Here is an 18819-nt window from a genome sequence, read left to right as displayed (position 1 = left end):
AGAGTTGTTTCCCCAGTTCACAGGGCTCTGATGGTAGAAATGAGGCTGGAGTCCCTGTCTGCAGACTCATAGACAAACTCTTAACATTTGAGCTGTTTGAATTTGTGAAGGTGAGGCTGGCTCTTAATCTTGTGCAAGGAAGGAGGTAACAAGCACATATTTTATGTCAGGTGGTAATTGGGGCTCTGAAGGAACACACGGTGGAAAAAGGACCAAGTGAAGAGGTATGGGTACTGCTTCTAAAAAAGGTGGTAGGGCAAAAACTTTCTGATGAAATGACTTTGAACAGACACCCGAATAAATAAAATGAGGGAGTTCCCCATACATGTAAGCCAAAGAAGAACAGTCCAGGCAGGGTGGGCAAGAAGTGCAAAGGTCCTGAGACAGGTGTATGCTTGGTGTGCCTGAGGACCCAGGAGCAGGCCAGGGTGTCCAAAGGATGAACAATTTCACTTCATGTGCTGACTTAAAAATTTAAACCATATGGAATAGCCCCAAACTGGAAACCACCCAGAAGTCTACCAACAGTTAAGGTCGAACAAAATGAAATGTACTCTGAAGCAATGAGAACTGCAAACTAAGCTACATACGGCAACCTGGATAGATCTCACAAAAAACACACACAGTGTAATCCCATTTACATAAAGTTTAAAATCAGGCAAAACTAAAGTATACATTTCAGGTGGATACATGGGTGGTACAGCTATAAAGAAAAGCAAGAAAATGACTATCCCAATGATCTAGATAAAATCAGGGGTGGGGAATACATGGCTGGCAACAGCTGTCTCTTGCTGTAGGTGATGGTACAGTATTCACTTTACAGTTGTTCTTTATACTGTACATGTTTTTAGCCTCTGACATCACATGTACCCACAAATTCTTAAGATTCTTAAAAGTTAAAGGAAAAAAATAAGCGAGAAGCAATTCAGGAAATTCTTATCACATGTCAGGCAGTATAGGGGGATTCGTTAGATAGATGCTGTCTCACCAAGAATTTCCTTAAAAAGCACAAAAGAAAAGAGTGCACAGTATAGAATTAGCATAAAACAAATATATACCAGATGAAAAAGGACTTCTGCTGCCAGCAGGGTAAACTATTTTACCTAACATTTACGCAGAATTTACTTTTTAAACAAAGGTGTAGAGGTAAGATCACCTTAAGATATCTAAAGAATAAAAAGTTCTAGGAAACCTAGATCCCATGATGCATAAGAGAAGAAAATGTCATCCTCTTGGGAATTTCCAATGTTACTAAGGCTGACTAATGCAAGTCACAAAAGCGGGCAAACGATATGGTAGGTTGCCTTGGAAGAAACCTTTAAAAGTCACCCTTCTGTGAATTTTGAGTGGCAGGCCCTGTTCTGAAAACAGCAGCCATGACCCTCCCCTCTCTCTTCTCTATCCTTCAAGAAGGCAAAACTACAAGCCTTGGGATGGACCCCTTACGGAGGAGCCAGGAGCTCCTCCCCACAGCAGGGATCCTCCGTGCCTCTGCTGTCACTTCCTAGGAATCTGCGGCTGGCCCAGGGCTGCGGGCTTTGTAAGCTGCAGGCTCTGCAGGAGGCCACGGTGGCTGGTGTCGGCTCAGGGAACCCAGCAGCACGTTCTGGGACAAGGAGTCAGGCCACGTGGGCCCTGGTCTGAGCTACCTCACCGACAGGAACACAGTGGCCAACGTTTTTTTAAAGCCCTTCCAAGGGCAGCAGACAATGTGATCTGCTCCGAGGTCACGAGAGTCCACACTGTGAAATGAAAAACTCTACACATGTAAAAGATTATTGTCCATCTACGCTGGGTGGTGATTCTCTTTTAAGTCTCTTAAACTCATCTCTCTTCTCCTCTGGTTTTACAGGCCATCGGACAGAAATGAGGGGCCAGTGTTTCTCAGCCCCCGGCTGTCACAATTCAGGGCAAGTCTCATACGTCAAACACAACTTCTAGCACAACCACGCAAACAGCTGGTTGCACGCCTCCCTGCATAGTAGGACCTTCTATGGGCCTGGAATATAGTAGGATTCGAACCCCAGTTCAGCCATCTGAGAAGCTACTGGAGGCTCTTGTGCCTGTTTCTTCAACTGTCAAGAGGAGACAGAGACATAATTACTGTCTGCTCTCATTATTTATTCCCAGATTCTATATTTGCAAATCTGCCCACACACTACCGTTTCTCTGTAATCCCAAAATCAATATTCCCAGTGTCCTCACAGGGCTCGAGATCCAAGTTCCCTGCTGAGGGCCAACGAGGCTCTGCTTTCCCGTTTCAGCTCGCACACTATAACCACGTGGCCTTTCAGTGGTCTATTTGGTGCCACATTTTCTTTGTCATTTTTGTGCTTTCTGTTGGTGATTTCACTGTTTAGAAAAGGCCCAAGCACATGTGTGTTAGATGAGCTTCATTCAGGCCTGAGTTACAGAGCTATTGGCAGCAAGTTCCATGTTAACAAATCAACAATATATATTTATTGACACATGTTTAAAGGGTCTTTAAACAGAAACACACATAAAACAAGGTACATATTGATCAGTTCACGAATCAGCTGGCAGGACTCTAACCCTGGATTTTCCCCTTGGAGCAATGGCTCAATACTCTTGAATTCAGTTTTTGCAGTGACTAATAGAATATAACTACTCTGCATTACGAGAATCGACTATACCGCAGAGGGTTATGGCGAGGGTTTAATTAATAGATACAAAGCACTTAACGACAATGCCTAGTGCGCCATAAGCACTAAGTATAACCTGCAAAGGCTCCGGAGAAAAGGAATAGGGAAGACGTATGTCACAACTTCAGCCTCCCAGCCTCTTCTGCGTGCTGGATGCAGTACGACTCACACGGAACCATTCCTTCACAGTCAGGGAAATTCAAGTCTGGTGCCCACACTCACGGGCCCGATCGATTTCTTCTCAGAACCACTGTTCTTGTGGGCATGAAACAACCATCAAGAATAAACTGAGGGTTTATTTTATTTTTTCCCTAATGAAAATTCCAGGTGCTGGAGAAAAATGAAACATTGGCATTCTGTTCTCCATTCACTGCCCACAGATATGTGCGGAAACTCTGCTATCAGTAAGAGAAGCTGCCGGTGGGCAGCGAGAAGAGCAGGGAGCAAACCGATCTGGAAGCTCATTCTATGGTTCACTTAGGTGCCTTAAGAGAGAGCCACAAATTAAAGCTCAACCCTGGTTGTTCCTTCTCTGCCTCTCTTCTTTTACTTTTGAACAACCGGATAGTGGTGATCCTTCTCAGCTATATACAGCCAATAAAAATTAGAGAGTGAGAATTATACCTCTCTGAAAAAGTTCAAAAGAACTATATGAAAGATGCTTTTAGCATGTAATGTTTACACCACACTTTTGTCACATTCCATTTTAGACTCTTTTCAGGCCTGATGTGTGCATTGGATGTCACACAGCCAGGAGACATCCTGGTGCCAGGGGACTTGGGCAGCTCTCTGCTTAGAGGCGACTGACTGCAGGTGTGCCTCCCAAATCGTATCATTTCCAGGACCACAACTCATGCTCAGGTGGATCTGTATACGGCAGTAGCATGCTTTTATCACTGATGGACGGAGCCATGCTGGAAAAGTAAAATAAAAATCAATGTTTTGAGCTCATTTTCCCAAAAGTATCTTGTAGTAGATTGGACAGTGTCCCCTAAAAACTTCTAGGTATGTAATCAAAAAAAATCAAAAACATATGTACGTACAAAACCTTGATCACAAACATTCACAGCAACATTATTTATAACAGCCAAAAAGTGGAAACCACCCAAATGTCCACCAATTGATGAATGGGTAAATTAAATGTAATATATCCAGACAATGAAATTTTATTCAAATATGAAAAGGAATGAAATACTGACACACATTACATGGCAAAACTTCAGAACATCACACTAAGTAAAAGAAGCCAAATGCATCCAGGCCTCATACTGCATGATTCCATGCATTCAAAATGTCCAGAATAGGCAAATCTATAAAGACAGAGAGTAGATTAGTGGTTGTCTGGGGCGTGGAAGAGCAGGGAGGGAAGTCAACAAATGACTGCTCAAGGTCAGGGTTGCTTTTTGGAGTAAAAAAATGTTCGGAATTAGGAAGACAGTAGTAACGACGGCACCACTTCGTTGATATACTAAAACCACTGAACTTCACACTTTAAAAAAATCAAAAATCAAACAAATTTTGAAACTAGACCTTCTGTTGACTGGAGTGGGAAAGAACATGAAGGCAGCCATACACACACACACACACACACACACACACATACACAAAACACACACCACTGTTCCACACCTCCATCAATAAGCTGCTCTTCCTAAACATTGTTACATGGAAATGATGCCATAATGACGCTGGACCACAAAACACCAGTCCACTCATATCCACATGCTCAGAAGAATAATGATAATAATTAATAACTAAAATTTATTGAGTGTTTACTATGTGTCAGACATGCAACTAAGCACTTCACATGGAGTAGTAGCTCATTTCATTCCTCACTGCAGCCCTTTGAGGTACATACTATTATCATTCCCATTATGCAGCTGAGGAAATTAAGACAAAAATAAATTTCATAATTTGTGTCAGGTCACCCAGTCCAGACTTAACCCCAGGCAATATGACTCATGAGCACTGTGCTATTCTGCCTCAATTGACTTTGCCTTCTTAAAATCACTGCAAAATCCACTGACATCTACCATAAATCAAGGCAGGAAAGCGTGGAGATTTTAAAACAATCAAAACTGTTGACTCAAAGAGCAATCCTGGACAGAAAATAGGAAAGACCCAAGGCTCTGAGGATGAGACCAAGCTGAGGGTTGCATTTCATGTTACTATGAACATTCTCAAGTTGAGGGTACGACCCAAGTATGAAATTCTAGATTTTACCCACTTCGTTTAAACCTAGGGGTAGATTCCTGGGTTTCTCCCTGTCCACAATAACCTAATAATCTAAGTGAGTGCCCCATCGCAAGTGCAAACAAAAATATTGTGTGTTATGTGTATGCCTGTTTATATATATTTAAAACAACATGACCTATATTTACATAATGGGTGCTCACTAAACTGTGAGGGGCAGATGGTAAATTCTGAGTCCTAAATTACAGAGAGAGATGAACAAGGGCAAAGTAATCAGAGAGAACTGCTTGATAGGGTCCTTGAGAACTAGCCTTTAGGAAGGGGCAGGAACGACAAAGGTCATGATTTGAGGCAAGTTCAGAGAGAACAAAAATGTTGGATCATTCCTAGAGTGGCAAGGATGCCTGTCTGATTAAATCAAAGAGTGCACGATGTTTAATGTCCTGGAAATAAGAGTGGACAGACAGGAAGGGATTATGTAAGATACCGAAAGTCAAGGGGAGTGTTTGGCCTTGATGAAGTAAGAAAAGGTAAATCGTGCTTTTTAAAAAAAGAGTTGTGAAAGCTTTATCGTATCACAAGAAACACTGGCTTCAACATCTGCTTACCCAGTCCTGGAATTCCACCGTATATACTTTTTCCTAATTTCATTTTAAATATTCTGTTTCTTTGATATCTACCCCCAAGGCACGACCGAGTGGAACCTTCATTTCAGCAGTTAAAAGAAGATGACTGGAAATTGCAGCCCTGAACAAAAACTGTGTTGTAAGGTCCCTTCACGAAGCCACTTAATGCACTGCTAAAGTGCGTTAAATTTTCTCACACGTAATAGTAACAGCTTAACCTGTAATGAATCAACATCCTACTGATAAAATACACATTTTTAAATGTAAAAAATATTTCGTTGTGCTCAGTCACTGAAATGGCTTTCTTTTGATAATCAAACTGAGCGAGAAAATATCCAACTTTCTTCCCGGGTAAAACAGAAACTCACAATTCTATCAAATATATAGTCAGTGGCAGTTGTATTTAATCGGACCCCTAGGCGAACTTCTTTCCGTGCTCCCCTGCCTGGCAACTGCTCCCGAATTCTTGGCACGTTCTACAGGCATCCACCTGGGTCTCAGGTGCCTTTGAAGATTTGTGCTTTGGGGCAAAAATCTTACCCGAGGAACAAACCCAAGCAACGGGATATCCTGTAAGGAGGGATCAAAGGATGTAGATTGTACCTCAGCGTAACCTTAAAGCAAGCCCGTATCCCTAACTCAAACACGGAGGTAACCCCACTCCGCGACATCGGGCGGAAACGAGGTAACCCCGGATCCCGGCCAGGACTCGCACTCACCTGACCAGGGGCTCCTTCTCGGGCGAGGCAGGCTCCTCCAGGCACTTGCACGGGCAGCAGCAGCACGCGGTCCTCAGCCAGTCCCTCAGCCCCATGGAGAGCGAGCTGCCCCGCCGGCGCCGGCCGACTCCGAGAAAGCCGCGGGGGCGAGTGAGCGCGGCAGGGGCGCGGCCACGGGGCCGGCATCCAGGTGCGGGGACAGTCGCGGGCCGGGCTTCGCAGACCGGTCCGTGCGCATCACGCCGCGGCCGGACACGCGGGCGAGGCTAGGGGCGCCTCCACGGCCCAGGCTCTGCAGGGCTGTGCGCTTTCCTCCACTTCGGTTTTGTTTGGGGCGCGTGTTTTGTTGAAGCTTTTTTTTTTTTTTTCCGCTTCTAATTCCCCAGGCGCTAATTGGGGCGCATGCGTCCCCGAGACGCTGCGCTGCTGCCCTCTAAGGAGGAAGCAGGGACTCCAGCCAGAAGCAAAACTTGCGGGCACCGACGCTGACCCGGGCGGGGGGGAAGCACTGCGGTCACAGAGCGCGCGGTTGGGCCGACACTATTCACGCTTTTTATTGGCTTCACTCTGTCCCCTTCCCCACCCCCAAACCTTTAAAGCAGAGTTTAGGGCATTTTTAACATGTCAGCACCACAAAGAGTGAAAGTTAGTAGAAGAGTATGGATTGGCGCATTACAGAGGTGGGTTTCTTTTAAGTACTGTATTCACAGTGATTTTTGAAAAAATTGTTTTCAAAAACAATTTTGAAAGCCTCCCAGTTTTTGAATAACCCCCTCAAGGAAGGCAACCACTATCATTAGTTTCTTGAGGTTTTCCAGAGCTATTTATGTATTTATTTATGTACAAACTACTCTCTTTTTACCCAATCAGTGGGGTACTCCACGCATTTTTGCCCCTGGCTGGTCTCACTCAGTATATCATGGAGACTGTTCCATTCCAATATATATGGTCTTCCTCTATCATTTTAACAGTTGCATATTGTGCAGCCACATGGGTGCCAGTATGTTATTTAGCCAGCCCCCTGTGGGTGGATGGACATTTAAATGAATTCCAGGCTTTTGTTATTAAAATAAGGCTGCCACAAACACCCTTGAATTATGTGTTTTGACATGTCTATCTATTGGGTAAATGTTTGGCAGTTGAATTGCTGGGTAAGGTGACTTTTAAAATTTTTGATGGCTCTTGCCAAATCGTTCTCCAAAGAGGTAATTCCAGTTTACACTCTGACCAGCAACACATGAAAGTGTCTGTTTTCCTATACCCCCCCAATACAAACAGCCCATCTAATTTTCATTTTTACCAATCTGCATTATTCAACAAATACTTATTGAGCATCTATTATGTGCCAGGCATGTTCTAGGCTCTGGGGATACAGCAGTGAACAAAAGAAACAATGTTTGTTCCTACTCTCTTCAAGTAAACATTCTAATAGGAGAGTTAAATGAAACATGCACTTAATTGTATTAGAAAGCAATACTACATACTGTGGAAAAAAATACAGCAGGAGAGGGGATAAGTGCCAAGGAAGTGTGTGTGTGTGTGTGTGTGTGTGTGTGTGTGTGTGTGTATGTCCTGGAAGGAGGCTGGTACCTGTAGTTTTTAATGAGTTGGTCAGGGAAGGCTTCCTGTTATGGTGACATTTAAACAAAGACTTGAAGGAGGTGAGCAAGGGAACCCTGACATCAGAGGGAACAGCTTTTCAGGGAGAGTTAAGACCATGTGCAAAACCCCAGAGGAGAAAGAATAAACTATAGTGTCTGAGAAGCAACATAGATTTCAGGGACCCTAGGTATGTGTGGGCCAGAAGGAAGAGAAATAGGAAATGATGGAATCTGGGACCTTGTAGGACTTTGCAGGGATTTTGCTCCATATGAGTGAGTGGCACGTTGGAGGTTTTTGAGTAGAGGCTGTGATATGACCTACCTAGATGGCTGCTTGAGAAGAATCTGGGTGCCAACAGCTGTTTGAGGGAGAGGCAAATGAGTCTTGGTAATGATCCATGTCAGCAGCCCCCAACCGTTTTGGCACCAAGGACTGATTTCGTGGAAGACAATTTTTCCACGGACCAGGGATGGGTCCATGGTTTCAGGATGATTCAAGGGCATTGCATGCAAGCTCACCTCTTGCTGTGCGGCCCAGTTCCTAACAGGCCTGGACCAGTACCATCTGCGGCCCAGAGGTTGGGGGTCCCTGATCCACGTGACAAACGACAGTGACTTGAATCAGGGAAGTAGCCGTAGAGGTTGTAAGAAATGGTTGGGCTCTGAATGGAATTTGAAGCTAGAGCCAACCAGATTTGCTAAAGAGTTGGATGTAGGGTGTAAAAGAAAAGAAAAAGGGACTCCAAACTTTTGGGTTTATAAACTGTGAAGGTTAAGTGGCCAATGGCTGAGACAGAGGGAATATGGGAAGAGCAGATTTGGAGGGGTGAGGAGGAAGAGCAGGGGTTTATTTTCAGAAGTGTGAATTCTCATGGGTGGTGTGTTAGTTTTTAAAGTGTGTCACTCCACATAATTTTGTCCTGCCCTGGCTACATAAACAGGCAGAATGAACAGATCATGTGTGAGTTCATTGAGAGGCTGGCTATTGAGGATGACAGAAGAATAAGAGAGCAGAGAAGGTCCCTGAGGACTCTGACTCAGTTGGGGAGATATGGACCCATCTTGAAAAGTTCACTGGATATGACAAGAGTTCCAGCTGTCACCAGCCTGTGCAGGGCTGTGGTAGCAAGCTCAACACCATGTCAATTACAACTTGTAACTTCACCAGGATGGAGGCTGAGTGTTGTTCTTGACAGCAAACTTCCTGCTGGCTGGAAAAGTCCACTTGGTAGAACGCACTGTGTTCTGAAATTGAATTTTGGATTTGAGTTATTCCACCCAGGTTCTGGTAGAGGTGGCTGCAAAAAATGTGAACTCAGCCAGCAAGAAAATAAAATTTAGGATCTGACAGCTACAACTAACTATTGGAGTTGGGTTTGTTGAAAATACAGGAACTAGAGGGGCATGCAGCTTCCGGAAAGTATAGCTGCTCTACCCCTTTACTAACTTTGATCTTAGACAAGCCACTTAATTTTTCTGAACCCCATTGTTTTACTCTGCAAAATGGAGATGATAAGTCCAGCCCTACCTACTGGGCACCATCGTTAAACTCAAGTGAGATCATCTGAAAACCATAAAACACTGTGGAAATACCACAATTCAGCACTATTGATTAACTCTAAATAATATAGGCCTGTTGGGCAAATCCCAGTTCCAGTACTACCTGACCTACATGGGACAATGCTTCTTTTCATATTTGTACCTCTGCAATGTGTGGGCATCTTAGTTTGTTACAGACAGGATATTCCTAGAAAGCCCTAAAACCACATCTATTTAGCAGACTTGATCAGGATGTTAATGCCCCGCCTTGCTAAAGATCATGTGCAGTGTTTGCCTGCTTTAACAACTATTTAACATTTTTCTTTTAAAATTAATTTTAAATTTTAAAATTTACAAATGAAACATTCCTCTAGAAAGTTGAAATACTGCAGTTAAAGTTCCCTCTATCACAATCTGCAATCTTCTCTCCTTTCTACCCTCCCCAAGGTAACCATTCTTATCCATATGGCACAACTTTTTTCTGGACACAAACACATGTGTGTGCCCCTGTGGTGTATATAGAATATCATTGTGTGTCATTTTTTAGTAGTGAGTTTTAATTAACATAAAAAGGTACTCATTAATCTATCTGCAAACTTTTTCCATTTATGTCTTGGAAATCTATTCTTATGAGTACACCTCATTCTTTTTAACTGATATATTCTATTTCTCAGTTTTCTAGGAATAACCGTATGTGTTTTTATAGGGCCCATCTTCCCAGAAGTTGGATACCTTCATGATTTCCCTGGTTGTGGGTAAACTGGACCTTTGATAGGAGGAACGACGGCATCAAACCTTCCAGCTTCAGCTTCTAAACAGCTAAGACCACACTTTGGCAACTTCATTTCCTGTTTCGTTCACAGGCGGGCAGTGAGCGTTCCTTTTTTTAGAGTGATGCTAAACTGTTTCTATGGCCTGAGTCGATGCCAACACACCCGCCACAGTCATCTGACATTTACCAAGACCTCCTGGGCACCTGATGTTGGGGAGGAGGCAGTCCCCTGGGGGGACTGGTGACTCACAGACCTATCAGCTGCTTGTTTTTTAGGTAGAACTGCTGCCTGTATTTTCACATTTTTCCATGGCAGGGAAGACTCTGGAGTCTGCTTTCAAAACAACTAGTGTAGTTTGAAGTGCTCATTCTTTAAAAATTTACTGATAACTTCTGAGTGTTGGAGAAAAAGGCATATGCAGGGTAAAAAAAAATGGAAAATTAAAATACTCAGCTCCAACACATCATTAGTGCATGCCACAGAAAAGCTATGTTTGCATCAACATAGCACAAGCTGGTGTCATTCAGTTATTCATTCAACAAATATTTATTAAGCCAGGTACTGGAGATACAATGGTGAGCTGCAATGTAGGTTCCATTCATGAAGACAGGGGCTTTGTTTTGTTCTTTGCAGTATCCACAGCACCTAGAACAACCCAGACATGCAGTAGGCACTTAACAAATATGTTGAATAAATGCATGAAAACAGAAAAAGAACTATTTCATGAACCCAGAGTTTGCATGAAAAGTTTTATTTAATGTCTGGAGAGTCTGTTTATGAGCTGCCTCAATCCAGTGGAGAAAATCTGAAGAGCACCATCTTCCTTAGACATGCCTTCCTTGGTCTGACGTGCAATCCACTGCTCTTTCAGAGGCGGGGGATGCACCTACTCAGCAGGATTGGGTCTCATACACACCCCTGTAGTGTTCAAGTGAGGAAGAAGGGGGAGGCAGGAAAAGGGAGCCAGTTGGACAAAGAGTGGGAAAGTTTCCTAAGGAAAAGTCACCTGGGGCCACAAAAAAAAAGGGAATGGTTGCTGGCAAGGCAAAAACAACAAAGTCCACTGCACTCAGTAATGGTAGATGCTGATGCACTGACTCAAATATGCTGTGTGTGCCCAAGGAGCTCCCGCCACCTGAAATGGACAGAAAAGACTCTGGCCCGGGGTCCTAGTGGGTCCAACATCCAACATCTCAGACCACAGGATCTTTCTGCAAGAGGCACTTGAGAATCCCACTGCATACCCTAAAAATGCAGATAGTTCACCAATGAGTTCAACATCTACTCCCAAGGCCAAAGAAAAAGAGAGAAATTATTCCACTGGATGCAAAGGAACTGTCATGTGAGGCTGTTGGCACAGGCCAAGTTTCTCAAAGGGTGACCCTAAGCACCTGCATCGGAATTCTTAGGGATGCTTAATGAAACTCCAGGTTCTTAGACTCTACACGAGAGCTTCTCATTTGTAAGCTCTGGGGTTGGGGCCCCAGAATCTACCATTTGGTCAGGTTCTTAAGCAGGGCTGGGGCTGGGAGGAGGCTGATGAGGGACTTAGGGTGCAGCATTTAAGGAAGCGCTCACTCTTGGGGCAGACCCTGTACTTGCACAACCCCGAGAGTGAGCGCTTCCTTAAATGTTGGGCCCCAGGTCCCTCACCACCCTTGCCCTAGTCCTGGCCTATTCCAGACGCTTGAAAATTCTGGGGCATGCTGCTATGGACTGAATTGTGTCCTCTCCAAAATCCATATGTTCAGCATGTGACTATATGTGAAGACAGGGCCTTTAAAGAGGTAATTAAGGTTAAATGAGATCATTAATCCAACATGATTGGTTTCCTTACAAGGGAAGGGGATTAGGACACAGATACTGAGGGAAGATCAAAAGAGGGGCCAAAGGGAGAGGCCTCAGAATAAAATCAATCCTGCCGACACTTTGATCTCCGATTTCTAGCCTCCAGAACTATGAGAAGATGAATTTTTGTTGCTTAAGCCACCAAGTGGCAGCTTGCACACACCTAGTTTGAGAACCGTTGGCAAGGCGGTTAAGAGCATGGGCTCTGGGATCACAGCGCCCCCACGTGGTTGCAGTCAGGATTAGCTGAAATAATACATGCAGAGAGCAGCACAATTTCATAGGAGCCAGGAAGTGCTCTGTAAATGTTACCTACAATTATTGTTGTTAATGAAGTATTCATACTTTGGTCGGACTCTATCCCATAGCTTCACATAGCCAAGTGTGACCACTGAAAATAATTCAGTTCAACACCTATTTATTGTCAACTGTAAAAGCATGGCACTGTATTCAAACTCTTGTGGAATTCAAAGATGAAAAATATACAGTACTCATCCTCCTAGGACTATCCAGGGAAAAAATTGGAAGAGTATAATACTGAAATATTCGGTATATGTCTGTGCCCCAAGGCACTCATCCTTTTGATTCTTACAGTGTGCTCTTACCTCACCCCCCAACTATCCCAGGTGTAACTATCCTGCCATTTCTAACTATGCTCCCAGAGCTAACTACTCTGCTATATTTAACTATACTCTCATAGATAAGTATACTGACCTAACAATATTCCCATAACTATATGCCTGCATCTAACTGCTGTGGCAGCCAGCCAGCCTGTTATAACACTCTTCAATGCCCAGAACAGCCCTTCTGATGTGACCTGGAACCTGACCTTTTCCCACCTCCCTACAATCCCAAGTATCCTACAGTCTCCAGAGTCTCTCCATATTATACCTAACTAAAATTAAACATAAACCTGGCCCGTCAATCATGGCACTCTTGTCCCTAATTCAACTAAACTCTACTTAATATCATACCTTAGTAAATATTATTAAGCACCTGCTATATGCAAGGTGATGCCAAGTTACAAAATATAAGACATACATCAAAAAAGATGAAATTGGAGAATATATGAACACTGTTCATATTTGCTGTCAAAGGCCCCCAAAGGTTTGCCCCAACTTTAAGCCCAGATCCTATCAATTTTAATATTAATAGAGAACCAAACATACGTGATCAGGTGTTTGATTTGTCATATATATATAATATATAAAACATATATATTATATATATTACTTCTTTCTCCCAAACACTCACTGAGAGACCTAAACAAGTCACACCCTGCAACTTTCTACACAACCAAAACCCCAGGTAAAGCTCCCCATAAAGGTAACGTAGTATACAGACCCTCCTGTGGTTCTCCATGCTGCCACCTCGTGGGCTTCCATTGTAAATGAACTGCAGTTTCTTCAGAGCTGGATCACACATGGGTTAGAAAGCCGTCACTCAACAGAGGCAAAGTGGTTGCAGCTAACAGTGCCTGCGCAGACTTAGATCTTCAGGGGTCAGGCGCTATATTCTAGTGGAGGGTTTAAACTGGCTTCAGGCTGCACTAACAAGTTAGGGCACTGCTAAGCTGAGCAGTAAGTCCTGCTTCCCTCGGCTAGCAGGTGCCAGACATCACTAATTATCATTTTACTATTTCATTTGATCTTACTAAGCATTGCTATTTGATTTATTAGCCTGAAATCCATGGAAAAGTGCACAGGACATTACACATATTTCTTAACTCATGGAAAAGAGTAATTTAAATAATTAAAAATTCCAGAGTTTTTGTGTTTAAATTTTATAGTTTGTTTCGCTTTCTAACTACTTAAATCTGTCTTGGAAACAGTTTGATGACATAAACTGAAAGGCGGGAGTGCAATTCCCCAGAGGGAGGGCTGTCTGGTGAAAATTCCTTCTCATAAATGGGCTATAAGAGGGAGAAAAAGAGCACTATGTCGTTCTGCATAGTCATGGAGGCAAAGTATGAGTTGGTGCGAGGAGCAAGGAATGGGGAGAAGCCGGAACCGAGAAGATGAAGCAAAAATGAGGGACGCTGGTATCAGACGAGCATCCACATGCCTCAGAGAAAGAGTCAAACTCCCACCACTGACAGATGCTTACTGCTCTCGTTGGCCAAAGCTGAGGCCCCATGTAAGTACACGCCGTGGGCACCCTTTCCATGACTTTGTGAAGCCTGTTAAGTCTGTAAGCTCCACTCTCTCTTCCCATGCTGGGCATCGCCAGGGTCTTCTCTCCATTAGCTCTGTGTCAGCTGTTTTCCGTTTAGAAAGGCCTTGTCACTTCAGGCCCTGAGCTACCATCCTTATCTCTCAGCTCCTGCCCCGCTAACCCCCTCGCCTCCACCCCAAATACCCAGAAGACTTTGATGGGGGGGAAAAAAAAAGGGGGGGGGGAAACTTGTAGAGAAGACCTCTAGTAACCATAGCAAAAGAGCAACGCTTCTCAGCGTAGAGGAACTGCATTCCTCTGCTGGACACCTCATGTCATCACACAAGAAATCTGGTGTCACACATTGGCTTACCAGGGAAGCCGACTCAGGTGGAGCCAGCATCCAGGAGGGTTACTAGGGAGCGCTCAGGGCATCAGCCGCTGGAAAGAGAATGGAAGAAAAGGGAGCGGGACTGGGCCCCAGCCAGCCCTTAGGGGAGGTCTGGAGATAGAACTGTCACCAGTGAAGGGGTTCTTGTCCTCCCACAGGATAGAAGTCAAGAGAGGAGGAAAAACATTCAAAAAAAGAAGAGGTTTGCTGAAAACAAAATGGAAGGAGGGGAGAAAGGGAGCTTGATGCATCAAGGGAGCGCACACTAACCAAGAGCATGGTGTCCTGAAGGCTGCTGGGGTCTGGCTTAGGTAGCGCTGGGTTTCTTCACGCAGGTGCAGGGTGGGCCTCTGTTTCCAGGCCCGCGCGGTCGGGGGGAATCGACTGGCGCCGATGCGTTGGTGGGAGGAGCGTCTGGTAGAAGCCGGGGTTTGAACTCAGGCAGCAGACTCTAAAATCTCGAACTCCTGGAAAGGGAGAGTTCACCAAGAGCTCCGTAGAAGTGGACAGAAAAGGACAAAACAAGCAGGGGGACGGGATGCAAGGAAGCTGTAAGCAGAAAGGTCGTTAGTAACCTCGGCAGAGTGTTCTCGATCAGAAGGGGTTTTCAAGGTGTTTCCTTTTAGGTAACTGACAGCTTCAAGGAGAGCAGGTTTGGAGGCTACAGATGGAACAGGTCGGAGGGCCTTGCTCCACGCAGGGAGTGAGAAGTCACCTAGGAATGCAGTGTTGACACTGATAGCATCTGGACTTGGCAGGTTCCCACAGTCTGGCTCCCCCTAGGGCAGCCTGCACGCATGCTGCTCCCTCGCTCTGCGGGGAGGCTGAAAGCTGACACTACCGCACAGAGAGCCTTGGTTGTCATACAAACTGTAAATAGCATTGTCCACAAGAGTTAAAAAGTCCCTTAGATATCTGGTGATTTAAATGTCTGTTTAGGTTGCTGTCTTAAACCAAGGACTAGATCATCACAGGCTTTTGATCTAATATACCTTTCTTGAATGTGCTTTGGAATCTTCCTGCTAATTGATCTTATTTCAGGAAGCGACTTCCTGAAGTGAAACCAGTGAAGTGAAACCCTTGTAAACAAGGAGTGCAGAAGAAACACTAAGAGCAGAAACTAAAGCTCAAGTTGAAGCTTTGTGGCCAGGGCTTGGAATCCCAAGAAGGCACTGTCTAGACATAAGGTGATGCTTTTTGGAGCCAAGTCCCTGGGTAGTGTTAAAAGCAAATGGGACCAAAGCAGTTACACTTGCAGGGGTGTCCAACCTTTTGGTGTCTCTGGGCCACGCTGGAAGAAGAAGAGTCGTATTGGGCCACACATTAAATACATTGCAACATATAATCACAAAAAAGTCTCATCATGTTTTAAGTAAATTTACAGTTTTGTGTTGGGCCACATTCACAGACATCCTGGGTTGCATGCGACCCATGGGCTGCAGGTTGGACACCCCTGACACAGTCACATGGCAGCCATGAGAACACAGAGCTTAGATCCTGCTATGAGGAATGTAGTTGATTAACAGCCCTGCATCCACCAGCACATTTACCCTCGGATGCTTCCAGCCAAAGACGGAACATAGCCACGCTGTCAATTCAAGCCTATTCCTGTGAGCTGTGAGGCTGCGCCAATGGGTGACTGGCCCAAGGGCTTTCTGTCAGGCTGGTCGACCCTTTTTTGGATTGTACTGTAGCCTGAAATTCTTCCTTCTCTCTCTCCTTCACAGTTGTGTGAAATTCATTACAGCCGCACTCAGGGGCAGCCTACAAGACAGCGGAGAGGGGAAATCTTGTTAATAGGCCACCTGTAGGTGGTGCAACCTGTATTCACACTGGAAAGAAAAGGAGCCTGAAGTGAGAATATACACAGCTGGCTCATGGCCTGGTCTTTTGGCCAGGAACCTAAAAGGAAAAGGACAGAAAGGTTGGAAACCAGGAGGCTTGGGCCAGAAGCATGTCAACAAACTTAGAGGAGTGGGCAGCAAGTGCTATTTTTGTCTCAAACAGGCATGCCCCCCAGAAAGCATCATTATGGAGAGGCACAGGACACCAGGTGGACCAGATGACTCAGTCAATTGGTGGTGTCTGTCCCTTATCATCTGTCATTGCAGAACTGGCATAATGGGCAGAAGAATGAAGAAAAACTGCAAACAGGCCCAACCTCATTGACCCTCACTTAACCAAAGCCAATGCATTTGGAGCTGCCTCTGAATGTCTACCCTGTCCACACAGAGACCAACGCTGAGCCCCAGTATGGCACGGTCCCTTTTTTAAAAAGATTTTTATAGAGAGGAGAAGGGAGGGAGAAAGAGAGGGAGAGAAACATCGATGTGCTAGAGAGCCATCTGCCTCTCGCATGCCCCCAAGCGGAGATTTGACCCACAACTCAGGCATGTGCCCTGACCAGGAATCGAACCAGTGATCCTTCAGTTTGCAGGATAATGCCCAACCCACTAAACCACACCATTTGGGCTCAGCACTGCTTCTTAAGGAAAGCAACAAGCTGCTTGCTGGTAAGGCAGCAAGTGGGTTGGTTGTAGATGCATTGCTGCTCAGCTCTATGAACACAGATTGACCCTTTAGTTTTTCCTTTGCTTAGCTGGCCATGAAGCTTTGTCAGGAGAGGGTGATGGAGAGACACTGTGGGAGGCTCTGGTCCTGTATGTAGACTCCAGAGTGCAGGCTGTAGTGGTGCTCCATGGGGAGCAACAGAAACGTCCCCTGACATCTCCCTCAGGTCCTTGTATAACAGAGGTCTCTGGTGAGTCCCCTTCACGGCACAGTGTCCTCTGGCACTCTAGATAGTAGATTTCAAGCAAGTTGCAGAGGACAGTTTTCTAGCAAGTTCCACGAGCAGAGCATCCCAGTGACTGCTCAGACATGAAGTGAGCTGGGTCACGCCCTCCCAACAAGGTCTGGGGGTCAGCCAGGAGGAGGGGTGGAGGGGGAGGGAAGGGTTCTTCACCTCAGTCCTACGACATTAGTAGCTGCTCCTTGTACTGCTATTCCCATATTCTTAAACATTCTCTTTACTTCCTACCAACCAACCCCTCATTGCCTCAATCCCCTGTTGTAATAATAATTCAGTATATTAAACTTTCCCTGTTCAAATGACCATGTGGCATCTCTGTCACTACTCATAGTGAAAGGTAAGAGTTTGCCTTCCCTACTCACAGGAACTGAGGTGCCACCACCATTGGATTTATTATACACACCTAATCCACAGGCATGGAATCCCAACCTGGTACAGCGCCCAACCTGTGAAAGAGGTGTGAGAGCGGACCCCGGATCACGGAACCATTGACTGTATCACACACCACACTTCCAGAAGCAGCCAGGCCCAGGGGACTAGAACAGCCCAGGCACAGCTGACTCTGAAGGGATGGAGTACCATCTGTCAGGATGCTTCCCCAGGTGCTTTGGGAACGTCTGTGAACCAACGAGCCACGGGGCAAGTGGCCCTCCTTACCGTCACTCCTAAGACTCATGGCGGGACTGTGCATCCCAACGGGCAATTCCGGGCCCTGAGGCATGGGAGGCCTTGGTCCCAAAGCGGGCAACTCTTGCCAGGGGACACGGCAGGTCCCACGTAACTACAAACTATGGCTGATGCCAGGGTACTAGAGACTCTGTGTCCAGCCCCCAGCTGGTGAGAAAAGGAGTCACCACCACCAGTCAGAGGAGTCAGACAGCTACTTCTACAATCATCTCTGACAGCGGGGCAGGGAGGAGCACAAGTGGAACCCAGGGGACCCACAGAATGTCTCTGGGCATCCCCTTCCCCATGTGACCGTGAATGCACACGTGCAGCAAGCCCGGCCTGACAAAGTATCACTTTGTGGCTATTCAAGATGCTTCCTGTCAACTCTTCTCTTTCTCCCTCTTTACGCGTGTTGGGGCTTCCATCACAGCGAAGGCTCTCACTGCCTTCTTGGGCCCCCTGCCTTTTACCCTCCCCAGGCAGATTCCCCAGTAAGTATCATGCACGTCGTCTTGTTCTGGCATCTGCTGCTCAGGGGACCTGAATTAACACAGGCCATGGACCGAATGAGCAGGGTGAGGGGGAGGGATGATATCCATACGGGTCATCTTTGTCCACAAACTCTTTACCATAGCTATAGAATTGTTTTTGTTTTCCTCTAGATGTCCATTTTCTGTATCTGTATTTTCTTTCTGTTATATGCGTATAGCCCCACAACCTGATCCTTTATAGCAATAGAACATTTGGAAATTCTACATTTCTTTGGCCTGATTAATGGTTCTCTCTCACTTTTTCTCTCTTAATCTCTTCCTCTCAATGTCAAGCTCCGTG

The 18819-nt window shown here is 45.4% G+C and overlaps 1 protein-coding gene across 1 annotated transcript in view; it reads right to left on the bottom strand.

Moving 5' to 3' along the window:
* The window catches only part of MREG (melanoregulin), a 50795-nt gene extending 44282 nt beyond the window's left edge, over positions 1-6513 (bottom strand). The window contains exon 1 of the mRNA XM_054585682.1: positions 6202-6513. Within this exon, the coding sequence (XP_054441657.1) occupies positions 6202-6296 (95 nt within the window). The 5' untranslated portion in view covers positions 6297-6513. The remainder of the gene's footprint in view (positions 1-6201) is intronic.
* Between the last annotated feature and the right edge of the window lie 12306 nt (positions 6514-18819).

The sequence above is a fragment of the Pteronotus mesoamericanus genome, unplaced genomic scaffold (genome assembly GCF_021234165.1).
Source record: "Pteronotus mesoamericanus isolate MK-2021 breed Mesoamerican mustached bat unplaced genomic scaffold, CSHL_Meso_final contig_90, whole genome shotgun sequence".
Classification (NCBI taxonomy): domain Eukaryota; kingdom Metazoa; phylum Chordata; class Mammalia; order Chiroptera; family Mormoopidae; genus Pteronotus; species Pteronotus mesoamericanus.
The sequence above is the reverse complement of the archived record's forward strand: the minus strand, read 5'-3'. Positions and strand labels throughout refer to the sequence as shown.